Here is a 13,651-nt window from a genome sequence, read left to right as displayed (position 1 = left end):
AGTTACTCAGTTAAAAACCCTTTTAGGAGGCCGGGTGCGGTGGCTCACGCCTGTAATCCTAGAACTCTGGGAGGCCGAAGCAGGTGGATGGCTCAAGGTCAGGAGTTCGAGACCAGCCTGAGCAAGAGCGAGACCCTGTCTCTACTAAAAAATAGAATGAAATGATCTGGACAACTAAAAATATAGAGAGAGAAAAAATTAGCCGGGCATGGTGGCATATGCCTGTAATCCCAGCTACTGGGCAGGCTGAGGCAGTAGGATCGCTTGAGCCCAGGAGTATGAGGTTGCTGTGAGCTAGGCTGACACCATAGCACTCTAGCCCAGGCAATAGAGTGAGACTCTGTCTCAAAAAAGAAAAACAAACAAAAAAAAACCCTTTTAGGATTTAGCAGTAGGCATAATAGGTATTTTGGGCAAGACTTTATTAAAGCTGTATCATCAGAAATTCTTTCAGCAAGTCTGTTAAAACAGTATTGATCTAAATTTTAAATACTAACAAAGACAAAAAATACTATATCAGAGAAGAAAAAAGAAATCTGATTTTCTTTGTACATACCCTTCACTACCTTTACTGCTGTTCCCATCCTTAAGATACATTGAAAAATCTATAACTCCAACCTATGGGGGAGAATTTTCAGGATTAATATAAAATTAAATGCTTTTTGCGAGGTATAACACAATGTCTCTTTCTAGGTACTCAAAATAGTACTATAATCATGACAGTTAATAGAAATATATGGTGAAAATTTAAAGCTTTACTTTTAGTACAATCAAGAATTGATTAAAAAAAAAAAAAAAGAATTGACAGGAGTTGGAAGTAAGCAAAGATTCAAGATTAAATCAACAGGACTAGAAGACCAGATCATGACTAGAAGAGTCAACAGAATACCTAATAAAAATAAGGTTTAAAGTTTCTTTATATATATTTATACTCATATATGTGTATGTACATAGGTATACATGTATAACAGGGATCACAGCCAAGACAAGAATCTGAAAATATTCACAATGCATAAATAAGCCAAGTTGGAAGGAAAAACAAACATTTTTAATAGTCATAGCAAAGTTAAAGGAAATCCTATTCATGACATAGAATCTCCCCCCGACCCCAATCTGGTTGGTGTAATCCAATCAGTCCAATTCTGAGATAAGAGAACTCAGGGTGATACACTCAGTAACTGAGTATCCTTCCCATACCTGAGAGTCCAGATCTTCTCCTTTCATACAGAAGTTGGCATCAATGACATTCAGACCCACCAACAGTCCCGCAATTATGGCTCCTTCTTCTTCCATCATGAGAGCATTGGGTTCATAGAATTCACTGTTGGAGAAATCCACAGAATTCTTTACTGTAATAAAACCTCCAATATCCAATGATGTAATCATGAGTGAGACAAGGAAAAAAATGCTTGCTTCAAGGTTGAATATGGTCATCTATGTTAACAGTGAAAAAGGAAAAAAAAGGCTTTGATAGATATTTTATTTTAGATACTAGGTGCATGAATAGATTCCTTAGATAACAGTCTGGCTAAAAAAAATGTGATCAGAATGGTATTGTGGTTGAAGTGAGTATTCATATTTTTCTGACATATTTGTATTTACGATGCACCATAGAATAATGTGTAAGTTTTTTATGCATCTTAAAACATTTGCATGGTTTGTTTATCCTGATCAGAAAAGAGACCACTACTGGAAACCCAGAAATCTGCTTTTTCTCTCTCAATCACCACCCTCACTTCCCCAATGTAACCACTGTCCTGATCTCTATCACTGTAGATTGATTTTAACTATTTCTGAACTTTATATAAATGAAATCGCATATACTCTTTTGTGTCTGGCTTCCTTTGCGCAACATTTTAGTTGTGCAATTTGAATATATTGTATGTAGCTATAGTTCATGTGTTTTCATTGCTGGACAGCATTTTATGGTAGGTATATACCACAATGTATCCATTGTATTTATTGTTCATAGACATTTGGGTTGTTTCTAGTACCTTCTGATAACACATACACACGCATTTCTGTTAGACATACCTAGGAGTCAAGTTGCTGGGTCCGAGTAAGTGAAGTCATGTATAAAGAACTGCTCTGCCCAGTTCACAAGACTGAATTCATTTACACTGGTGCTCTGTGGACAAAGAGCTAATTCTTCAGACCCCACTTAGAACTACATGATTTTTTTTTTTTTTTTTTTGAGACAGAGTCTCACTGTGTTGCCCGGGCTAGAGTGCCGTGGCGTCAGCCTAGCTCACAGCAACCTCAAACTCCTGGGCTCAAGCGATCCTTCTGCCTCAGCCTCCCAAGTAGCTGGGACTACAGGCATGTGCCACTATGCCTGGCTAATTTTTTCTATATATTTTTAGTTGTCCAGCAGATTTCTTTCTATGTTTTTTAGTAGAGATGAGGTCTCGAACTCCCGAGTTCAAACAATCCACCCACCTTGGCCTCCCAGAGTGCTAGGATTACAGGCGTGAGCCACCACGCCCAGCCAACTACATGATTTTGATTAAAGACACTCCCCTGGCAGCTACCTATAGCTTGAACACTAGACCCTACACTACTTCAAGGCTTGGCTCTGGAAAGTTGAGCTTTCCCTTTGTAGAAATAAATAAGTTTCCCTGGACAGTTCCTATTTCTCTTTCTCCCAATTTGCTAGATTTTCTTAGGCAAGAAAACAGCAATCAAAGGCATATGTAACTGCAGCAACATAAATCAATTCTCCATTAGGATCTGGATGGCTATTTCTTGTAAAAATTAGCTTCTTAGAAAATCCAGCTATTTCTTTAAATTCTCTCATCCTTGTTTTTCCTCTTAGATTATTTCTCAGAGGGAATCTACTATATTCAAATTTATTATGGTTAATTTTAATGACCTATAGAGCATATATTCAAAAGTACACAAATCATATCATACGTATCAATGCATTTTAATAAAGAGAACACACTTGTGTACCCAAATTAAGGAATAACATATTACCAGAACCTCAGAAGCCACTTTTTGCCCTTCTGCTATTTACTACCTTATCTCCACTTGGCCAATGGTAGCCTCTTTCTTATCATAAAAGATTACTTCTATATGTTTCTCATCTTTATATAAATGAAACAAAACACATGTATTTTCTATGTCTGATTTTTTTTGCCCAACATTATACTTGAGAGATTAATCCATGTCGCTGTGTATAGTTGCTATATGGTATTTCATTGTATAAATACATTACAGTTTACTTATCCCCTCTACTGTGAATAGACACTGGGGTCTATTACAACATTTGGGGTTATTACCAACACTGGAATAGCTATGAATGTTCTTGCTCATGTCTTTTGTTGAACATAATTATGCATTTCTATTGGATATAACACCTAGACTTACTGGGTCATGAGGTATGCTTATGGTCAGCTTTAATAGATAATGTTAAACAGTTTTCCTAAATTTCTGTACCAATTAACTCTGTCCCATCAACAGAACATTAAAGTCACTTCACATCCTCAGCAACACTTTGGTATTATCTGTCTTTTCAGTTTAGCAATTTTGGGTAAATAGCAGTATCATCACATTGTTGCTTTAATTTGTACTTACATGATGGCTGGTGAAGATGGTTATCTTTTTATGCTTACTGGCCATTTCAGTATCCTCTTTTGTGAAATACCTGTTTAAGTCTTTTACCCATTTATATATTTGCTTGTCTGCATCTTTCTTACTGGAACTATAGAGTTCTTTAGGTACCCTGAATATGCACCCTTTGTTGAATGTATGTGTTATGTATTAGAGATATCTCCTTTCACCCTGTGGGTTGCCTTTCACCCTCAATCTTAAGGACCTTTTGATGAACAGAAGTTCTTCACTTTAATGTGGACCAATTTACCCATTTTTTTCCTTTATACTTTTTGCATCCTGTTTAAGAAATTTCTGCCTGCCTTATGTTTTCTTCTAAAAGTTTTATTGTTTTCCCTCTCCTGCTTATATCTATGATCCATCGGGAAATTTTTTTTGTTCTAATTTCAATTTAATGCACAGGTCAACTTCTTGTCTTATTGAGCCTGGGCACTTGCTAAGGTGCCTTTCCTGTTTTCTGGAGGTAAGTTTTTGCCTGCTCTGGAAAGGACCCCTGTATACGCCATAGTGACAGATGACACAAATAACATAAAACATCCATTTAGGAGTCTGTGTGTGTGAGGTGTGGGAGAAAGTATTAGTGTAATTGTTATGAATTAACTGTTTCTGATCTACAAAAAATGGCAAATTTATATGGTTCAACTTTATATGACATAGAACATACCAAGGAAAGAAGAAAGTTCAAGAAGGTGCTCGTACCTGAGAAGTTCTTTCTTATTGATCAAAGCTTTCATATATTCCGAGAGTTTCTTTTGCATTAATGCCAAACGAAGCCAGGCTCTTCCTCTGCCAACTGGTGTCCTACAAAAACACAGACACCAAACAACTAAAAACATAAGTAAGAGAAGCAAGGGCTACAGTGGAACAGGTTCACGTCTCTCGCTAATGGTCTCCTAGTGTAACAAACGGATTTTTCCTCACAACTTCTCCCACCACATTCCTATGCAAGGAAGTTAGGGTGGGCTACTGGGACCCAGGAGTGTGTTTGGGACAATTCTCTTGTAAAGAATTACTGAATGTGACTACAAGCTGAGGACGAGACCTCGGGGAGGCCTGATTAAAAATGTTCCATCAGATGAGCATTGGTAAATCCTCGTAACTTTAGAGTGGATTATATAAATACCAAGTACTAATGTGGACACAGGCAATTTAGGCCTCTGATGAAAACGAAACCAGTCTCACTTGGGAAGGTGATCACTATCCTTTTTCAAGTTCTAAGGCAGGGTATAGGTGTCAGATCCTGAGGTTCACTGGTTTTAATCCTGACTCTCAAACCCCATCAAATACATTCTTTCCCCAAGTCAAGTCTAGCATGCCACCTCCCTAGATCGAATGTCTTGAGATTCACTGATTTTCACAAATGCTTTAAAAAATAAGGAAATGCTCCCCCCACAATTACGCTTGACTAGCTTTAAAAAATAAAAAGATAAAATAAAAAATAAGGAAACGTTTGGTATTTCAACATGAAGACAACCACTTGATGAATAATTATCCCTTGAAGGCACACTTTTCTTAATATTCTATATACCAGTTCCCTCATAACAGTGCTTATTCATAACATTATACAGTTTGGATTGTTATGAAAGAAATTATTAATATTACGGACATTGTTATCTTTAGTCTTACTCTTCAAGCATTTAATTATCAAGAATGTTGTTCCTGAGAACGAGAAATTGACCTTAGACTTACTTAAGTCCTGGAAGATCTTTAACACTTGCTGTTATCTCTGCAGCTTCTGGAACAAGCTTTTCTACCAGTTCTAACGGCCCCCAGAAGGATTTATTTTGTCCAAGAAAAGTTTTCTTAGCTAAGACAACAAAAACAAGCAATATTTTAATATTCCTTACAACATAAACACTTTCTCAATATACCGACACACATACCTGTCCCATCTATTCAATGTTCTTTTTGGGAATCCCATCCTAGGTTATTAGACAGTTTTAGAATTATTCATGCTTTCAGAATAGATAATATTTTGTGGAACTAAAAAATTCTCTACTTCCTAAGAGTCAGTCATTCTTCTTTCAAGAAGAATCTGTGGCCTAGCCTTATAATAAAATAAAACATTTTAATAAATGGTACTTAAAACCTTGTGATATTAACGAAGAAAACAGTGCAATGGAAAAGAATAATGTAATCCAGAAACAGGCTATTGAATATTGGGAAGGGAGGAAGAAAGGAAGCAAAGGTGAACAAGGCCAGGCCCTGCCCTCAATAGCTTATGGTTAAGTGGAAAGAACACTGAAGCAGGAGTCAGGACACCTGAGTTCCAGCACCTGCTCTGTCCCAACTCACTGAGTGACCTTGGGCAAGTCACGTCCCATTCTAGGCAGGCCTATTCTTCCTGTCTAACAGAACTGCTGTGCTGGACTTTATTACTTATAATGGCCCTTCCAGCTCTAACATCTAATGATCTGTATTTTTTAAACCCTGTAAGTCCTTGAAGTCACCCATCACCCTGTTCACACATTGGTTGCATTCCAACGGGTTAATATTATTAACTCAAGCCTCAAGAATGTACTCAAAGTACTCAAGAATGTTTTCTTCTTGAGTACGTATTGCTAGGCAGCAGCTGCGTGCACATCTGCATTTTGACGCCGCAGCCTACCTTTTAAGCCGTGTTTCAGACAGTGCTCCATCACCACAAAGAACTGCTGGAGAGGTGCGTAGTCGGAGTCTAAGGTCCTGCCCAGGTTCAGAGCTGATTCGATCAAGCCCTTAATGCTCAGCTTGGCCATGTTCATCAGGTTCATGCGTTCGTTAGCCATGAGATAATTAGGATCTGCAGCCAAAGGGGGAAAGGATGACGCCTGTTACTGGAAGTAGCACATTTGAAAACTCAGTACTCTCTCACTGCGTTGACATTTGCACTGATGGTATAAAAGCAATGGTGGGTAAGACTGCTGGCGCCTGGTCAAGAAGGAAGGCAGTGGTACCGCGCTATAGCATTAGTTGTACTCTTCTCTGCCAGGTACTCGCTGTGAAAAAAAGGATGGCGGTTTTCCTTTAGAGTATCCTTGATGAAGCAGTAAAAACTATCTATTTTATCGAACCTCAAGCCTCGAGGACAGCCTGTTCACATTCACCACGGCCTCTGCCGCCACTTAACCTGGGTGCCCATCCCCGCTCGCTACTGCACCGCCTCCACGCTGCTCTCGGACGCCGATCTTGCTCGCCCCCCTCCTTCCCTGCACGATTTGTGCCGTGCTCTAAAAATAAGCCAATCTAAGAAAAAAGGGTAAAATGCTTATATAAACTTTGTTCCAAGTATACTATTTGCATTGCAGTATTTATACTAATTAGCTTTGTTATTATTTAAACTATACATCAGCATTATTAGTGTAATGCAGCACTAAGAACCTAATCAACTCCCCAAGTTTTGAGACTTAGCGTACAGTGTGTGGCTCTCATCAACAGACAGATGAACTACTTCCGGAAAGAGAATAAGCACCACATTCTAGTGTACTCGCGACCTTCATTTACTGGTGCTTGCCCTGCTCCAGGCACCATGAGCTGCTTCTTACAACCACAATCGCCATCTTTCCTTACAACAGGCTGAGAGAGAGTCACCAACAGAATGATTTCACAGGGAAGGAAAAGGCAACTTAGAGAGTAGAGCCTCAAACTGCTCTGCCCTGACTCACCATGTGGCCCTGGGCAGGTCACATCCCATTCCAGGCCAGTCGAATAGCTGCAGTTGGCCATGGGCACAGCCAGAGATCACCCACAGAGCCAGAGTCCGGACTCCATTGGTCTGGCTCCAAACCCTGGGCTCTCTCTTTTTTTCTTTTTTCTTTCAGAATATTACAGGGGTACACATGTTTGGGCTACAGGGATTGCTTCTGTACTGCTTAAGTCAAAGTTGTAAGTGTCCCCATCACCCAGACAATGTACCTGTCAGGTGTGATTTCACCCATCCCCTCTGCCCCAAGCCTGTGCTCTTGATCACTACAATCCACTTTCAAGTAAACTGATGACTCCAAATAATGTGTATCCTGCCCTCCTCCTGACCATTCTTTTGCATGATTATCTTATTTACTTCTTCTCTAATTTTATCATTTAAGTATTCTCCTTTCTTTTCAGATGCTGAAGCAGGACCACAATAGTTAAGGGGTCCAAGGTCAAACAATTCGTAAGTGGTAGAATCTGGAGTTAGATCTGGCATGAAAGTGAATGTTCTTTTCATTATGCCACGTGTTTCCTCCCAACCATCAAACATATCTAACTTATCAAATTTCTACTAAAGACTAAAAAGGCCTAGAGCTCTATGAAGGATTTCACCTCTTCTTAGGAGGACTAAAAGTACTAATAAAGCTATGCTCCCATAATACAAATAAACACCTTAACATAAAAGAGATACTTTATGAAAATTATCACAAGTAATTTTCTTTACACAACATTTTTATTTATATCTGCTTTCAAAGTTAAATGAGCATAGTCAAATGATCAAATTCTACACTAATCTTCTTCTCCATTAAGTTTAAGGACTTACAGACTTAAAATTCCAACTATACAAATCTTAGTTTATTGTAGTGTTCTTTGAGGTAATATTTTTAGAGAAATACTTTACAATGAAAGTCAGAATTGGTAATATATTATCAATAATTCTTTCTTGCATACCAACAAATGTTTTAGGGCCATAGCTCAAATGTGGTTCTTTGCTCATGGTAGATCGACTTGTCAAGGATGGAGTAAGTTCACAAGGGGACAGTGAAATACACAAAAAAACTATTCCCTGAGTGACAGCCATGAAAGACAATTTTATCAGATATTAATTTCCACTAATTACCAGCATTTATGTATACTCTCGTGTTTCTGACCTCCTATAGTCGCTGGAAGAAAGGAACAGGGAAGGGGTGTGTGGGTATGAGTGTCTGTGAGAGCTACTGGCCTTCTCAATGCCTCCCAAAAGATGGCAGAAGACTGTGGTTGGAGCTGGACAACTGCCTGCCCATAAGGTAACATTCACTCTGGCCTCAAGCCTATAGAACAATAATTCAGGTCTAATTCAGGTCTAATTCAGCTAATAACAAAATTAAGCAATGCTGCTAGCCAAAGTTTATAACCTTCTTCCAAGTGAGAACTAGTCACATGGGAAGAGACAGATTTGGATTAAGTAAAAAAACATCATGCTTTGAGACACAGTTCCAGAAGCAGTGATAGGTTTATATACCAACCCATCTACATTGTCTTATCTTGTCCTTATTGCAATCTGTAGCAGAAATGTTTAAGACATCTGGTTGGGGTCTGAAGTGCACGGACTACAGAGAGATTAACTAGTCTATGAGAATTAAATTCCTGATACCCTGGACTCCATTAGTAACGTGCTATAACCTATTTAAACTAACCTCCATCATGCAAGGATGTATCAGGATATAGCCAAAAAATGAACTAACCTCCATCAAACACAAAAGTCACCCATTCTTTAGAAAATACTATTCTCAACCTTGGCACTATTGACATTTTGAGCTAGTTAATTTTTTTGGGGGGGAGTCTGTTCTGGAAATTAGGTTGAGCAGGATCCCAGGCCCTTACCCACTAGATGTCAGTAGCACCCTCCAGTTAATGACAGCCAAAAATGTCTCCAGACATTGCCAAAAAGTCCCCGGGGAGGCAAACTCAGGTCCTTCCTTGTTGAGAACTATAGCTCTAAAATGAAAGTCAAACAAAAATTAGGTACAGTGATCTGACTAGTAGACATAAGAGCTTAAAAGGAATTCCCCCCAGTTAGAATGGCTATTATCAACAAGACAAAAAATAACAAATGCTGGTGAGGATGGGGGAAGGGGGGAGGGAACTCATACACTTTTCATGGGAATGTAAATTAGTACAGCCATTATGGAAAACAGTGTGGAGGTTCCTCAAAAAACTAAAAATAGAACTACCATATGCTCCAGCAATCCCACTAGTGGATATTTATACAAAGGAAAGGAAATCAACATGTCGAAGAGGTATCTGCACTCTCATGTTTAATGCAGCACTATTCACAAAGCCAAGACATGAAATCAACCTCAGTGTCCAACAGTGGATAAATGGATAAAGAAAATGTGGTATATGTACACAACGGAGTACTATTTAGCCATAAAAAAGAATGAAATCCTGTCATTTGCAGCAACATAGATGAGCCAGAAGGACATTATATTAAGCGAAGTCAGTCAGGCACAGAAAGGTAAGTTCTGCATCTTCTCATTCATATGTGGGAGCTAAAAAAGTTGAGCTCATAGAAGTAGAGAGTAGAATTGTGGTTACTAGAGGATGGGAAGGGTGGGGAGAGGGGAAAAGAGGGAAAGGTTGGTTAACAGACAAAAATTACAGCTAGATAAGATGAATACGTTTTAGTGTGCTGTGGCACTGTATGGCCACTACAGTTAACAATAATTTACTGTATATTTTCAAATAGCTAGAAGAGAGTATTTTCAATGTTTCCAACATAAAGAAATGATTTCTAAGGTAACAGATATGCTAATACCCAGATTTGATCATTATTTGTATACATGTACTGAAAGATCACTCTGTGCCCCAAATATGTGCAATTATTATGTGCCAACTAAAAATTTTAAAAAGAATTTACTGCTCCTTGTTAATTAACACAAAAGTTCAAATGAGTATTATTTAATGCTTACTATTAACATTTCTGTGTTGAATAGTATGCAAGAGTGTGATTATTTACAAATAATTTTGTTTCCTGGTTAGTACTAAATTAAAACTACTAAAAATAATTGGTACTAAAAGGAATTATTATTTCCATTTTGTAATACTGGCTACTAATAATGAATATTAAATCATTAACTTGCTTTGTCATAGAACAAGAAAATTTTCTATTCAATTGATTTGTTGCTTGCCTTGAATTAATATTTAAGTATAAAATAATTTTGCAAAACTAATGCTGCTAAAAAGCACTGTAATGACTTCACAGAGCACGGAAGGACTTCTGAGGGGCAGGTCAAATTCTGTTTGATGATTTGGGTGTTGACTCTGTGAGTGTTCAGTGTGTGGAAATTTACTGAGCTGAATACTTATGTCTTTCTTTTCTGTGCATTTTGTATTTTTAACTATAAAAAGTCAAGAAAAGATTTTGTTATACAGGGTAGAAAGTGATTTTAAAAAATGCATGACTTTCACAATGTCATTAAGTCACATTTTTATGAGAAAGATGATTAAATTTTCACAATGCTAACATAATTTTTTTTTTTTTTTTGGAGGCAGAGTCTTGCTCTGTTGCCTGGGCTAGAGCGCAGTGGCATCATTATAACTCACAGCAACCTCAAACCCCGGACTCAAACGATTCTCCTGCCTCAGCCTCCCAGGTAGCTGGGACTACAGGCATGCGCCACCATGCCCGGCTAATTTTTCTATTTTTTGTAGAGAAGGGGTCTCACTCTTGCTCAGGCTGGTCTCAAACTCCTGGCCTCAAACAATCCTCACGCCTTGGCCTCTCAGAGTGCTAAGATTATAGGCACGAGCCACTGCTCCTGGCCACATTTAACACTATTATTCCGATACATAACTTTCATTCTGTTATTTTTTCAATAAATATTGAACATCTATACTGTGTGTTACTATGTTTAATGCTAGGAACACACAGGTAAGAGACCTAGTCTCTGCCATCAAAATGCTTACTGTTGATCAAATTTGGTTAATACAGACTTGCAGAGAATAGAACAGGGCAGTGTACAGTGAACATTTAAAATTTTAGGATAAACATTATCATCTTTGACAATGATAAATTTCATTCTAGGACAAAAAATTTAAAATGTTTTTATATTAAACAAAATATAACCATTCTATGGAATCAAATGTAAAATTTCCATATTCTTTAAGGCTAAGATAGTAGATATGAAATTAATTCAGGGTTTCAGGCAGGCTGTAAGTATAATACAATTCCCTCTGATACTGGGTGTACTTCTGTGGAAAAGTCTGAGAAGCACTGCAAATACACTGCAATGAGAACCCTAACAAAGGTATACACATGACACTATACAATATACATGGAAGAAAGGTATCTGACCTGGCCTTTAAATTTAGGGGGCAGGTGTGTGTCGATAAGTTCTCAGAGGATGAGACTTCTGAGTTCAATCTTAAAGGACGAAAAGAAATGAGTCAGGTTAAGGAAGGCGTAGGAGTAGAGCTGTGAAGGTAGGAGGATGGAAGGAATGGCTTGGTAAGGGCACAGAAGTATGAACGAACATCCCACACTCAGAAAAATACAACTGAAAACATGCCAGGGGTTTAAGATACATACGAGTAAGTGTTAGAGATGAGACAAGAGAAAGAGGAATGATAAAGTCAGTGGAGATTTTAATGTGAAATGTGATGTCAACAAATTTGAATTCTAGAGAAGCCATTTCTAGTATCCTTCTGGAAGATGGATAGGAAGGGTGTGTGAATTTCAGGCTGAGAAGCAAGGGAGGGTCTACCGCAGTAGTTGAGGAGAGAAGTGACAAGAGATGGAACTAGAGCAGAGGGGGCTGGCACGGAGAAGAGGAGTCAGCTTTGAGAGACATCTAGGGAAGGATGTCAGGATTTCATGACCCAACTATCTGGATGGGAAGGAAAAGGGAGATCAGAAGAATGGAGAGGGGTTTTCACATTTCTAGTTTGGGTGATTAGGTGAATGGTGGTGCAGATCACCTTGGTGGGGAATACAGCAGGAGCAGCGGACTAAAGAAATTACGTGCAGGTGACTATAGTTATAATAATACATTATACTGGCTGCTTTTCAAATCAATGTTCTTTCAAAAGCATGTGACTCTTCACTGCATCTAAGACTGCTAATTTCCATATGAGGGTATTTTAATAAACTTTACAGAGTCATGTGGCTCATTTAGTTAATAGCAGTGTCAAAAGTGAACCGAAAGTCCTATAGCTACAAGTGACGGTGAGTCACACTGTTCTGAAAACCGCTCATGTGACTGAAACCCCATTTATCTCCTCATAGAGCAATAACTAATGTTCACACAGGAAAATCTTGAAATGTTTTATAAATAATTGAAGGAAAAATAAGGTAGATTGAATGTTATATTACTATTAAGTATGTTACATTACACTCAATTCTTGGTAAAGTGGAAATAATTTATATGTAGCACAATAGTAGTACCCTCAGAATTTCCTGATTATTTGACAGATCAAAGCTTTCATCTTATATAGGAAGCAAAACAGTTACTACAGAGAATTTTTGATGATACCTAAGAACTGTAACATAAGATTAAAAATAGCAAACTAACAGAAATATACAAAAAGGAAAGCTTACTCTGTGTTGGAAATGGCTTAAGATCATTAATTCCTAAATAAATCTATTTTGAACTTCTGCTATAATTGTTCCTAGGAGTATAAAATTGGGCATAAAATGGGTCCTTGATTTTGAAAGAAATAGCTGAAAGTACTAAAAAGACCTTGAAATAAAACACCACTTAACTAGTCTGATAACATTTATTATATGAGACAATCATGAATTCAATCTCATTCTTCATTTACTAAAAATAATCTACAATAGAGTCTTAGGATCCTAGATTATCTATAAGTCTACATTCCTATCTATATATCTATACCTGTATCTATCTATTCTCCATGCTATTTCAGATATCATATGTACTTCTAGTCAATAGTAATAAATAGGAAATTTACTTCAGTAACACTTTCTCTGGGTTGAAATCTGTTAAAGGAATTACTCAAGAAAATTTAACCACAAATCTATCTATTCTCATTGCTACCTTTTCTTGGTAACAGTATAATGAAAGATGAACTTTGCTGAAATTAGGACTTATCAACACAAAGATGATATCCACTCACTACTCTTAATCATATATTTGTGCCAATTAGCCTATTGTATAAGTCCACGCAAGAAATCTCACCTCTTTGAGGCCTCAGTTTCCTCATCAGTAAAATGAGAGGGTTGGACTTGTTTTTTTTGTTGTTGCTGTTGTTTTTTTTTTTTTGAGACAGAGTCTCACTGTGTTGCCCTGGCTAGAGTGAGTGCCGTGGCATCAGCCTAGCTCACAGCAACCTCAAACTCCTGGGCTCAGGTGATCCTCCTGCCTCA

At 37.8% G+C, this 13,651-nt stretch overlaps 1 protein-coding gene across 5 annotated transcripts in view; it reads right to left on the bottom strand.

Annotated features, from left to right (window-relative positions):
• The window catches only part of RUFY3 (RUN and FYVE domain containing 3), a 78,270-nt gene that overhangs the window by 23,950 nt on the left and 40,669 nt on the right, over positions 1-13,651 (bottom strand). For all 5 annotated transcript variants that reach the window (XM_012659865.1, XM_012659864.1, XM_012659862.1 and 2 more), the window contains exons 2-6: positions 6,221-6,394; positions 5,302-5,419; positions 4,312-4,413; positions 1,198-1,321; positions 557-618 (exon numbers count right to left, since the gene is read on the bottom strand). In XM_012659865.1, coding sequence (XP_012515319.1) covers positions 557-618; positions 1,198-1,321; positions 4,312-4,413; positions 5,302-5,419; positions 6,221-6,394 — 580 coding nt within the window. The remainder of the gene's footprint in view (positions 1-556; positions 619-1,197; positions 1,322-4,311; positions 4,414-5,301; positions 5,420-6,220; positions 6,395-13,651) is intronic.

The sequence above is a fragment of the Propithecus coquereli genome, unplaced genomic scaffold (assembly GCF_000956105.1).
Source record: "Propithecus coquereli isolate 6110/MARCELLA unplaced genomic scaffold, Pcoq_1.0 Scaffold64, whole genome shotgun sequence".
Classification (NCBI taxonomy): domain Eukaryota; kingdom Metazoa; phylum Chordata; class Mammalia; order Primates; family Indriidae; genus Propithecus; species Propithecus coquereli.
This window is presented reverse-complemented; position numbering and strand designations above follow the sequence as displayed.